At 37.7% G+C, this 12,069-nt stretch overlaps 1 protein-coding gene across 2 annotated transcripts in view; it reads right to left on the bottom strand.

The window, feature by feature from the left end:
• Window positions 1-121: 121 nt before the first annotated feature.
• The window catches only part of pir (pirin), a 48,908-nt gene continuing 36,960 nt past the window's right edge, over window positions 122-12,069 (bottom strand). For both annotated transcript variants that reach the window (XM_003218892.4, XM_008107247.3), the window contains exons 7-10: window positions 6,634-6,678; window positions 5,614-5,696; window positions 3,547-3,613; window positions 122-1,122 (exon numbers count right to left, since the gene is read on the bottom strand). In XM_003218892.4, the coding sequence (XP_003218940.1) occupies window positions 1,007-1,122; window positions 3,547-3,613; window positions 5,614-5,696; window positions 6,634-6,678 (311 nt within the window). In that variant the 3' untranslated portion in view covers window positions 122-1,006. The remainder of the gene's footprint in view (window positions 1,123-3,546; window positions 3,614-5,613; window positions 5,697-6,633; window positions 6,679-12,069) is intronic.

The raw sequence follows: 12,069 nt of genomic DNA, 5'->3' as shown, positions 1-12,069 counted from the left end.
ATGGACCGTTCATTTTTTTTAAATGCACTACCAGATCATTTCTCTCCATCTGCTGTAGACTTGACAAATATACATCAGAAGTAAACAACTGCAGAGTTTTGTTTTGGTTTTAAAAAAAAAAAAAAAAAAAAAGAGTGGAATTCACATAAACAGTGTCATTTCTTTCCTGTTGATACTTGTTAAGATTCAAAAAATATAAAAGAGTAGACAAATGTTTCCATATGCCAAAAAAAAATGATTCCAGTTCAAAAACTCAATCCATCTCAAGAAAAAAAGAAGAAAATCAATACTCATTTGTGGTCCAGGAAAGGTTAAAATCTGCTGGGATTTCTTGGTGCTCCATGTTACAGCCTCTTTTTAACAGCATTAACAGCCAATGTTTTGAGCCAGGGAGAGCTGTAATCCAACTCTGCATTGAAACTTTTTTTCACAGCCTTCATGGAAGCCAGTAGAAGCATGCGTCTTAAATCTGATGCAGACACTGGCAGAAAACACACTCACATTTTGGCTCTGATCCCATTTTGTCCCTGCCAATGGCATAGCATTTATAAAACCAAAGCAACGCAGAAGGCCATTATTTTAAGGAGAATGACCTGAAATATGAAACCTTAGCACTATAAATCGGGCTGACCCAGCAGTACCACCTTGTTCCTACATGTTTTAAGTTCTCTGTGTTGTAAGACTGTGGTACAACATACTCATTTTTAAAACAAAGTTTTTAGTGCACACTGAAAACTGAAGGCAATTTTTATTACAGAGAAATAGATTTCTGTGCATTTTCTACTACGGAGTATTTGTAATATATGTATTTTTAAAAGAACATTAAAAATAGAGATGCACTATTCTATAACAGTAAGTTAACTTTGTTTCTATAAGTCTATCTGGCACATCCACATAATTAGGTCCAGTGAAGCAAAGAGAGTAACTCATGAGGAAAGACTAGGAGAATGAAGATGTACAGCTATAAACATAATCAGTCGACCAGTTGCATTTCTAATATTCCAAATCATTTGTTTCCAATCTTTGATTTCCAGGTGGTAGCTCTTTCAAAGCCATTTCTTGCATTTCTGTAGTCATCAATGGCTTGTAAAATTTCTTCCTGGGTATTCATAACAAATGGCCCTAGGATAAAAATGTATGTATTTATTTAAAGGTTAATAACAAAACACTATATTAAGCAGATTATTGTGAGCACTATCTTTTTTATAGTTGGGATTCAAACTGCATCCTATTCCTTGCCTTCACTTTCTTCCCATTTAAAGCCCAACAATCTGAATACAGAATTACTCAGGACCCTCAGCCTCATCACACTAGAGCATGGATCCAGTTTAAACCCGCTTTCTGCCTCCTGCAGAATTCTGGGGTTTGTGGTTTAGTGAGGCCCATGACCTGTCTGGCTGAGCAGTTTAAAGGCTCCTCCCGAAGCGACAAGCCCCGGAATTCCGCAGGAGGCAGAAACTGGATTTTAAATGGATCCATGCTGTAGTGTGTTGAGGTCCTTACACTGCCATATAATCCAGTTCAAAGCAGATAATCTGGATTTTATATGGTAGTGTAGAAGGGGCCACAGTTGCCTATTTTAATCCAAATCCAAATTAATATTGAAAAGCAAACATTGAAACCTCAAGACAGTTCCCCTGTTTTGAGGTTTAAATGTTTGCTTTTTGGATTTTTTTTTTTAAAAAAAATCAAACCATGGATTGTTGAATCCCTGGATACGGAAGACTGACTGTTCTTCAGTTTTAATACCAAACAATAAGATTTCATGTATTCAATAACATGTCCATGGTACTCTGTTTCGCCATAAAAAGATATACATGTAGCACACTTGAGACTTTGGGGTGGGGGTGGTTGGGAATCCTAGCACAAGCTTTTATGGATTCCAGTCTTCATTGGCTGGAGACCATGAAATCTCAAGCTACATTTTGTTTTCCAATTGGTCTTAAAAAATCTCAAGTAGGGAGTCTGGGGAAGCACTCAGCAATATAACATAGAGAATTGCTGCCCCAACTGGCTAAGTGACTGGAATGACTACATACACTCATCATGATCATATTTTGGAGGTCTTAGTCATCCATCTATCAGTAAGGTCAGTAAGTTTGGCAGGAACTAAAACAGTGTTGCTGAACTGCACACTTTCCCAATTGGCCTTGCCGCCAGAGATAAAGATAAGGAATGTTTGAAGATGCATTCAAACAATATATGAAGGGCAGCATTTTGCTTGTTGCACTAAAACAGCTGTATCTTAGGAAATAACTTCCAAAGAAATATACAGCTGGACCCATTTTTTACTGCTTAAACGAACTGGTTTTAGCATGGTGTCTTCTTGCTAATCTAACACTTGTGTTCATGACTATTCTGTTTTAATGTCAGGTCACATCTTGACACCTGTACTGCTATTGAAATGGAAAAAAGAAGACACAAATATTATAATCTAATTTTTACTGTGACTCACTGAAGTGGAAGCTGGCATGCATGTTACATTCACTGTTCCATTTCAAGTTCAAAACCCAGCTGAGTATGTTTACAAGGAAACAAGTAACATTCATTTGCTTATTTTACTTTCCATTGTTTAGAGACAAGTTTTAAAAAGTTATTTTTTTTCAAAGTGAGTACAGTGTTCCCTCACTTATCACTGGGGTTAGGTTCCAGGACCACCCGCAATAAGTGAAAATCCATGAAGTAGGGACGCTATATTTATCTTAATATTTATACATTACTTTAGTAGTTATACACTATTTTAAGTATTTATCAACCAATCGTGTGTTGATAAATCACCTCCTTCTCCTCCTGTTGCCGCTTGGGCTCCTTTTCTCTCCCTTTGGCTTCTCCTTCCTCCCTTCCTTAGGCTGTAAAATGTATTTTTATGATTTATAATAGTCTTTTAGAGTTTATAGAAAAACCATAAAACAGCAAATCTGTGAAAAGTGAACCGCAAAATAGTGAGGGAACACTGTATAGTGTTTTAACAAATCCTTTCACCAATTACATAGATGTTCTTTCATGTCAGGAGCAATTTGAGAAACTGCAAGTAGCTTCTGGTGTGAGAGAGCTGGTTATCTGCAAGGATATTGCCCAGGGGACGCCTGGATGTTTGATGTTTTACCATCCTTGTGGGAGGCTACTCTCATGTCCCTGCATGGGGAGCTGGAGCCAACTGAGGGAGCTCACCCGCTCTCTCCAGATTCGAACCGGCAACCTTCAGGTCAGCAACTCAACCTTTAGGTCAGCAGTCCTGCCGGCACAAGGATTTAACCCATTATGCCACCGGAGGCTCCTATTACACAGAATGAAATTGATGTAGATGTTTATGATTTACACAGAATGGATTATAGCATAAGATCTAAAGTAAGACCTCTTGAGCACCTTCGATGCACATCTATCAAAACTAGAAGATCACACACGCCTGTCACTGAAGATAAATAGTTTTGCAACTGAAGAAGGAAAAAATGGAACACCTATAGAATTGTATGCAGTTGAAAATGAAAAAAATATATCACAAACTCCCCACTCGTTTAAAAAACAGCTGAAATAACAAGTGTTTACCATGTTGAATCACTGTTTCCTTTATTGGCTCACCAGCCACTAAAACAAAATGACTCATTTCAGCATCCTAAGGGAATGAAAAGAGAGCACCAATCAACAAAATGAGAAAAACACACATTTTCTGAGTTGTCTTCAAGGGCATACTCCAAGTAGATGTGTTGGCTGGAGATTCTGCAAGTTTTAGTCCAAAAATGCTTTGGCCCATGGCTTTCTCTTTACGCAACAGTTGCACATGAAAGATTCCATGCAAGATCACCTAAATCACTATTTTCATATATCTTTTAGAAAACACAAGATCATCACAATTCTTCATGTTAAAAACAAGAAATCTGAACAAATCAATGTAAAAACTGGGCTCAGATACACACACATCATGTGCAGAAAATAAGATTATCCGATAGATGTTGGGGTAAGCAGGTATACATATCCATTCAGAACATACATAGCACCCTAAAGTGATTCATATATTCATTCTTTCATTTAAAAATCTGGGATATAGACAAATTCCCCTCTAAAATTGCACCGCTGCCTAGAATGAACAAAATGGTGCTTTTTGCCCTATCAGCAGAAGGTGAAAATCATAACTTTCTGAGCTGGAGACAAACTGCTGGGCATTTTGCAAGGAAGAATTGTAACAGAATCTGTTGTTCTCAGGACATGTGCTGCTTAGTATTGCAAAATTGGCTCAGATATTAGGGCGTAGCCCACAACATAGGATAAATAAAACAAAAAGAAGAACCATTTTTGGATCATGTCAAATTCAATTTTTCTAAGAAAACACAAGAGCAGAAGTGCAATGGGTTTTAAAATTTTCAATTATATTCTCTCCACAATCCTCTCCAGAAAATAAATTACTTTTCTGAACAAACCACAAAATAATCTATTTTCTAGCCCAGAAATGTTTGGTTTCACTAGAAATGTAAAATAAACCACCCTTTTTAATTCCTTGGCATTGATCACACTATGTAAATTATATACTCAAACAATGGAAACTATGGTCTTCTAAAACCTCCCAGAGCCTGTTTGAATGAGTAAGTGTGCTTCTGAAAAGTGCAAGGTGTTTCAAAAAGATTGATTTAACTTGAAATTGCTATATATAGGTCCATTTTAAAGCATAAGTCAATATATACATACACACACTTAGCATAGGGAAGGGTGTTCAGAAAACTTCACTTTACTTTCTGTCCCTGTGAAACTGGATTTTGGAAAAAAAATGCCTTGTTGTGGAAACAAGGATTGGTGATAAAGCTTCAGTTGAGACCCCTTTTCCCCATGATGAAAATGGAATTCTCTATGACTGAATTTCCCTTCCTTCTGAGGAGTAGAGTTCTCACATATTCTGTTGTCTCACACCCTTTCTTAGCCATGAGTTGTTTGTAAGTCAGAGTTTCAAATTACTATTCCTAAATCCTCTCCCAGAAGCTGGAGCAACAGCGGGCGCTCACTCCGCTCCCGGGATTTGAACCTGGGACCTTTCGGTATGCAAGTTCAGCAGCTCAGTGCTTTAACGCACTTCGCCACCGGGGCTCCTTGTAACATGTAGGCATCATGAAATATGCCACTTTGAAATTGGGTCCATCATTTTTAAAAAAAACACCCTATTTTTCAGGATAGGCCACATATTTGTTAGAAGGGCCAACTGAAGCACCTCACAGATTAAAATTTAAAAATAAATAACTAAAAATTGAATAAAGAGGAAGAAAAAGGAAATCTAGGAAATCAATATGCTTATTCTTTAGTAGTTAAACAGTAGATATTATTTACATAAGTATAACATTGTAAGAATTGCAGCTGAGCTTCACTCGTATACATCATATGCCCTATAGTATACATCCTACACATGCCCTTGAACATAGCATAAGAAGAATTTTGATCCAAATTTTGTAGCAGTTCTTACGACATTCTCATGACAGTTTCCCTCGCCTTGGCTCTTTATAGACAGCCTATGTTCTGTCTCAGACTAAATATTAAATCCTATCATGTGTATTTAATCCTTTAAGTTATACATGTTAGTGTCATGGTAACGAGGGAAGTGTTGTTGAACCAAAATGATCAGTTGTAAAATACCTTATTCTCAAGCTGGACACAATCCCCATCATCCAGCACTGCTGTGTGGTGAGGCTCTACCTTTTGTTGAGCATCAGCAGGACCTTTGGAAAGAAAATACCTTTTAAAGAAGTCAGCTGTTGTAGCAGCATCAAAGAGATACTGGCTAGTGAACTTCACATACACTGTTTCTGTAACATATGCAATTAGCCCTCCATATTTGACGGGGCTTAAGGATGCAGGACCAGTGCTAAAGTGGGAAAACTGTGAAGTAAAAACAGTTTAACCTGAGAGAACACCTTCTAAAGATTCCTACAGAGGTATTATTTTTAGAAATATTTATGTCTTCCAGCATGTCTCTATGGTCAACTTTCTTTCATGCAACTATCAACACTTCCTAAGAAAATTGAACACTGAGTCACACTGAAAGACCTAGAGATGACCAGATATAACATTTTAATCAAATCTACAAATAATTAAATCTGCAAAGGTGAAACATATAAATGTGGAGGCTGTCTATATAATCATTCAAGCCCCTTCCACAAAATATCCCAGTCAGCTAGTCAGGCAGAACCAGACTGCAATGAAAAATAGGGTTCTAATGTGTTTAAGCAACATTTTATGAGTGTTCTTGAAACAGGGCTTATTTGGAAATTGTATGGGGAGACTGAGCATCACTATAGTCTTTTGAGGTAACTCTTGTATTTTGTAAAACACAAGCAGCTGTTCCTCCATTGTCATGTGTAGAGGGAAGTGTCTTTCACTTCATACCACAAATAATTAGGACTGACAGCAAATGATTACCAGCAAATTAAAAGAGAGAGTGGGCAGAGGTAATTCAGTGCATTTACTATTTTTTTACAGTAATAATTCACACAAGAGAAAAAAACCTGTACTAGATGTCATTGCCTGTTTCACAATTAATTTCTCTGGGTAAAAAAACTCAACATTTTTTAAATTTGCATTTTGTCTTTCCTCCTCAGGAACAGAAATAGAATTACAAGAATCTTAACAGTAGTGAGGAATCAGTGTCAAACCTACCAACACAAATGTTGCCAGAGAGTGTGTAAATAAATGCTGTCCAACCTGAAAGACAAAAAGATAGCTTGGAATATATAGATTTTAGCATATGACAGTCAATGTTGGAAATACTTGTAAGGTATAAGTGGGATTTCAGCCATGTTGGGAAGCTTTTTTGAAGTGAGTACATAAGGATTTGACCCTGAATCATTACAATATTTAAATAGTTATACAGTTTTAATTGTAACAGTGATACATTTCATTCATCTCTCAATACTGCCTGCCTACCCTTTTCCTTAATTATCAAAATGTCCAAGTTGTAAAATGTATTATTAGTCCAATGCAATCCTTATTTTGCATTTTTACATCTACTCTAATAGGTAAAATGCATATAGAGAGGAGAGCCTAACCTTTTGTTTGCTGATTTTTTTGTTTCTCAAGAAGGAAATCTGCAGTTGCAATCAGACTTTTCGTATTGGATGCTGAAATAGGTGTTGGCATTCACACCTCTGTTTGTTCTCTCCCTATACCTTTCTTTCAACTGAGAGAAGGAACAAAAAGGATGCTGCTTTTGACCTATAAAGCTCAATACAGCTTAAATCCAGGTTGTTTGAAGGGCTGTCTCTCTCTTTATAAACCTGCCAGATACCTATGTTCACCTGTGGATGGCCTTCTCTCTGTCCCATCACCTGCTCAAGTGTGTTTGGTGGAAACAAAGGAAAGGGCCTTTATGGCAGCTGCTCCTAAACTTTGGAACTCCCTCCCTTTCACAAGCAAGTTGAGCTATTTCTTTGCCAGCTGCATTTGAGGAAGGATAAGGGGCACCCTGCTGGAGGTTGTGGGTGGGATTTTGGAAGAATTGTCAGTTTTAAATGTAAGTTTATGTGTTGTATTTTAATTAATTGCATTTTAACTTTATATCCACACATCAATATTTAATTGTCTTTTAATTTTTGCATTTGCTTTGCTTTAAGTTGTCATTAGGTTGTGTGGTTGTTAGTTGCCTTGAATCCTCACTGGAAGAAAGGTGGGGTATAAATAAAATTATTATTAATAATAATAATAATAATAATAATAATACCTTCTGAGTGCAAGAGAGAAGAGGGATGTTTTCTCAGCAGGGATGGTGTGTGTGTGTTTGTCAGTTGACAGAATGTGTGTTTTCACATTCCTATATTATCCACTGCCTTTACTCTGTTTTCTATCCAGTGAGATGGGAAGGGGAAAAGGGCTACAAACACACAGGACGCTTAGGAATGAGTATCTTTCAGTTTTGCCATGCAATGGCACACCTGAAACCCACAACCAGCTGTTATATTTTGTCGGTTTTTTTGTATCTCAATCAGTCCTAGAATATATTTTATTCAGAGGTAATTCCACTGCTTGGGAAAAAATAATTGTGTATAGGGAGTGAAGACCTTTAGGATCCTACAGGAGGTATGTCTGCTGGTCACATTGGTTAGCTGATTTTGGGAGTTTTAGGCCCCTTCCACACAGATAAATAAAATCCCACATTATCTGCTTTGAACTGGAATATATGGCACTGTGGACTCAGATATCCCAGTTCAAAGCAGATATTATGGGATGTTCTGCCTTGATATTCTGGGTAATATGGCTGTGTGAAAGGGCCTTTAATCACAAAACATCACTTTCTCAATCTCTGCAATCCTAGCATGTTTGATGGGAATTAATATGTTAACAGATACATTTCAGAACAGAGATCCGATAAGATTCTGCTTTACTAGACAAACAAGTCAATCATTCCTTTTTAGCCAAGCAAAATACTTAGCAATTAGAGATTCATGAGTGAAAAAACAATAAAATTATATTCTGGTCTACTTATATTTTTGTTAAACATTACTGCTAAGACTATGGCAGTTCGAAAACATCTTCTTTTCAAATGAATCTCTGAAATAACAGATGGATTTCAGGAACAGCTACTTTCCTTTCAAGGTCACATCTTCCCCTTTTTCTGGGCATCTGTCCCAGAACAAGCTCAGAGTTCCATAATTTAGACACAATAATCCTGCCATGTTATGCTCCAGATAAGAGACCCCCATTTTTATCCATAAATAGACATATACAGGAAGACATCCTAAAGATAAAATCAACATTGTATGGTTATCTTTAGGGTTTAAAATCATATAAGGGGCCCAGAGCTGCTTTTGCAACATGTAGGTAATTACATGTATATATTACAGCCATTATATCACATCTTCCTTTTTCCCCCAGCTTCATAGAGTGGTTGTTGATTCTTATACAGTCAAATCAACAATGCCCACACACAAAAGAGAGCTATCGGCAGCTCCAGCAGAGTCCATAATGTCTGGATGCATAAGGTGAGGGGAGAAGGAGAGGTGAAAGAGAAAACTATCTGAAGGGCCATATTATCCCAATGAGTCCACTCATTTTTTGAGATTTTCTGCATAGGGCATTCTGAAGGTACATTTGGTGGGACACAGAAGAAGAAGGACTTTTCAGATGGTTGTCCATGCTCCTGAACTCCCTTCTGAGCAAGGTTAGACTGGCACCCTCCTTGCTATCTTTCCACAGGCAAGCGAAAACCTTTTTTCTAATTTCAGCAATTATTTAAAGATCAATTGCTCAAGGTAACTGGGCCTTACAGAACTGACCTTTATAACAGTTATGCTTTTTAACTGTTTTTAATTTGTGGCTACTTTAATAATATTTTAACTTTTGTATCTGGAACATTTTAAGGTAGGATTCTTTTAATTGCTGTAAGCTACCTTGAATCCCAGACTAGAAAACAGTTAGGATGAAATAGCTATACCATGAGTATATTAATAATAGCAATAGAAACAGAAGCAAAAGACAAAAGTCAATTTAGACTGGAAGGGTAGGAGAAGATGAATGAGGGATGGTACAACAAACATGGAGGGAGCCCTGAGCAGTGCCCTTTTTTAGATGCAAGAACACATAGTGATGTTTTAATGAAATCAAAATATACTGTAATCACAATCTGGCACAGCCAGCTCCAAACTGGATTGCAGCTGTGACTCTAAGGCCCTTATACATTAAGCATGAATTGAATATTTATTTTCAATTTCATTGTTATTTTAAGTTTCAAACATTCTTCATAAAGCATCTATGAAGTTCTGATGTACAAGAAAGGACTGCATTTTATATCACTATGGACTAAACAGGAAAAGCTTAAAAATATGAGAAAGTCACAGCAAGCACTGGTATAATGAACTGGATCATTGGTCTCTCTAGTTTAGTAGTGTCTATCTTTTCTTACAGCATCTCTTCAGTGTTTCAGATTGAAGACCTTATATGACAATAGCAATGACAAACTTCGATTATTTTACATCCAAACTATTTACTTGGTTGCTAATCAGGGCTGCCTGCCATTGAAGCACTAACTTTCATAAAAAGCAGAGGGTTTATGCCAGCCATCTGAGTCTACTTTTTTCTTTGAGCTTGGAGGTCTTACTTCCACCTCCTTCTTCTGCTGATAGTTCTATGGCTTTGGAGTAGAATTTGACTGAAACATAGGCTGAACTGGAGGATAATGAGTTGAGACTCTTCAAAAATACCTATCTAACTCCCATTTAATGACTTCCAAAGAAAGTCAACCACTCTTCAAAGCAGTCAACTCCATTCTTGAACAGTTCTTGCAGCAAAGTGTAGTTCTTTCTAATGTTTAGGTAGAATCTCTTTTCTTCTAAGATGTCTTCTTGCAATACTCAGAGAGACTAATTCTCATTCTAGTCTCTGGAGCAGCAGAAAAGAAGCTTGTTCTGCCTTCTACATGAAATTTTTTCAGATATTTTAAAATGACCACCATGTCACCTCCCAATCTTACACATCATACTAAATCACAAGGCCCAGAACTGGACAAAGTATTCCAGGAACGATTCAATCAAATAAGAATTTCACATTATTTAAGCCAGACAGTTTCTGGCTCTCAGGTTTTGTTGGATCACATTTCCCATTAGTCCTAGCAAGCACAGCCAATGCTGTGACATTACTGAGTCTTTGGTCCAACAACATCTGGAGGACCTACTCTTGGTTTAAACATCCAGCACTTAAAGCATCCAAATTAGTAATGATGGCTATAGTCATATGTTGATAACCATACAATTCACATTTGTTATCAAGATAGTTTCAAGAAACAGAGTAAAGAGCTGGGGGGTAGGGATATTTTTTTTCTCTCCAACCATGTGGGCTTTTCTAAAGAAAAACACAGAGCCTGTCAGTCATCCCTGCATACTAAGTGAAGGTAACAGACTGGTAGAAAGTTTGGTCCTTATCAAACTTCAAGTTCATGTTAATTTAAAATGTTCTGGAGTTTTGTGTGTACTATATTTTTGTTTGTCTGCAGCCTATTTGCCTGCATTTGACAGGGGCCATGTGTAGTGGAGTCCTGCTTGCTTCCCCCCCTTCCCTTTTCCCCACCATGGCTCCTTGAGTCAAAGCTCGGGCAGTGCTGGATGTGTGACTAACCCCCTTTCCCCAAAGGCAGCATATGTATTTCCACATGCATAGATGTTCCTACTTACATAGACATTTAAGGTTTTGGAGTATTTCTGATGTCTAGATTATGGAGATTCAATAGTATTAACTTCCTACTCATTTCCAGAAGTAGCACCAGTGATCCTAATTACAATATTATAGCCATGAGGATTGCAGCCTCTATACTCCAAAGATATATCTTTAAAGGAAACAAGCACAATATAGGGCCATATAGAATCATAGAATCATAGAATAGTAGAGTTGGAAGAGACCACATGGGCCATCCAGTCCAACCCCCTGCTAAGAAGCAGGAAATCGCATTCAAAGCACCCCCGACAGATGGCCATCCAGCCTCTGCTTAAAAGCCTCCAAAGAAGGAGTCTCCACCACGGCCCCGGGGAGAGAGTTCCACTGTCGAACAGCTCTCACAGTGAGGAAGTTCTTCCTGATGTTCAGGTGGAATCTCCTTTCCTGTAGTTTGAAGCCATTGTTCCGTGTCCTAGTCTGCAGGGCAGCAGAAAACAATCTTGCTCCCTCCTCCCTATGACTTCCCTTCACGTATTTGTACATGGCTATCATGTCTCCTCTCAGCCTTCTCTTCTGCAGGCTAAACATGCCCAGCTCTTTAAGCCGCTCCTCATAGGGCTTGTTCTCCAGACCCTTAATCATTTTAGTCGCCCTCCTCTGGACGCTTTCCAGCTTGTCAACATCTCCCTTCAACTGTGGTGCCCAAAATTGGACACAGTATTCCAGGTATTCCACTGATCTTTCTTATTGGCAAGATAAGAAATTATTTACAAGGATATGGTAAACAATCCTGTTTGAATATGCTAAACCTTCAGCAGTTTTTAATACACACTTAGACATCCAGGTCTTCCCTGAGTTTGCTTAAATATAAAGAATCATAGACCAGTGCATCATAAAAATTATAGAATGAACTTACAATACTCCAAGAGAAAAATGTGGAATAAATGCTAAGAA

The sequence above is a fragment of the Anolis carolinensis genome, chromosome 3 (genome assembly GCF_035594765.1).
Source record: "Anolis carolinensis isolate JA03-04 chromosome 3, rAnoCar3.1.pri, whole genome shotgun sequence".
NCBI lineage: Eukaryota > Metazoa > Chordata > Lepidosauria > Squamata > Dactyloidae > Anolis > Anolis carolinensis.
This window is presented reverse-complemented; position numbering and strand designations above follow the sequence as displayed.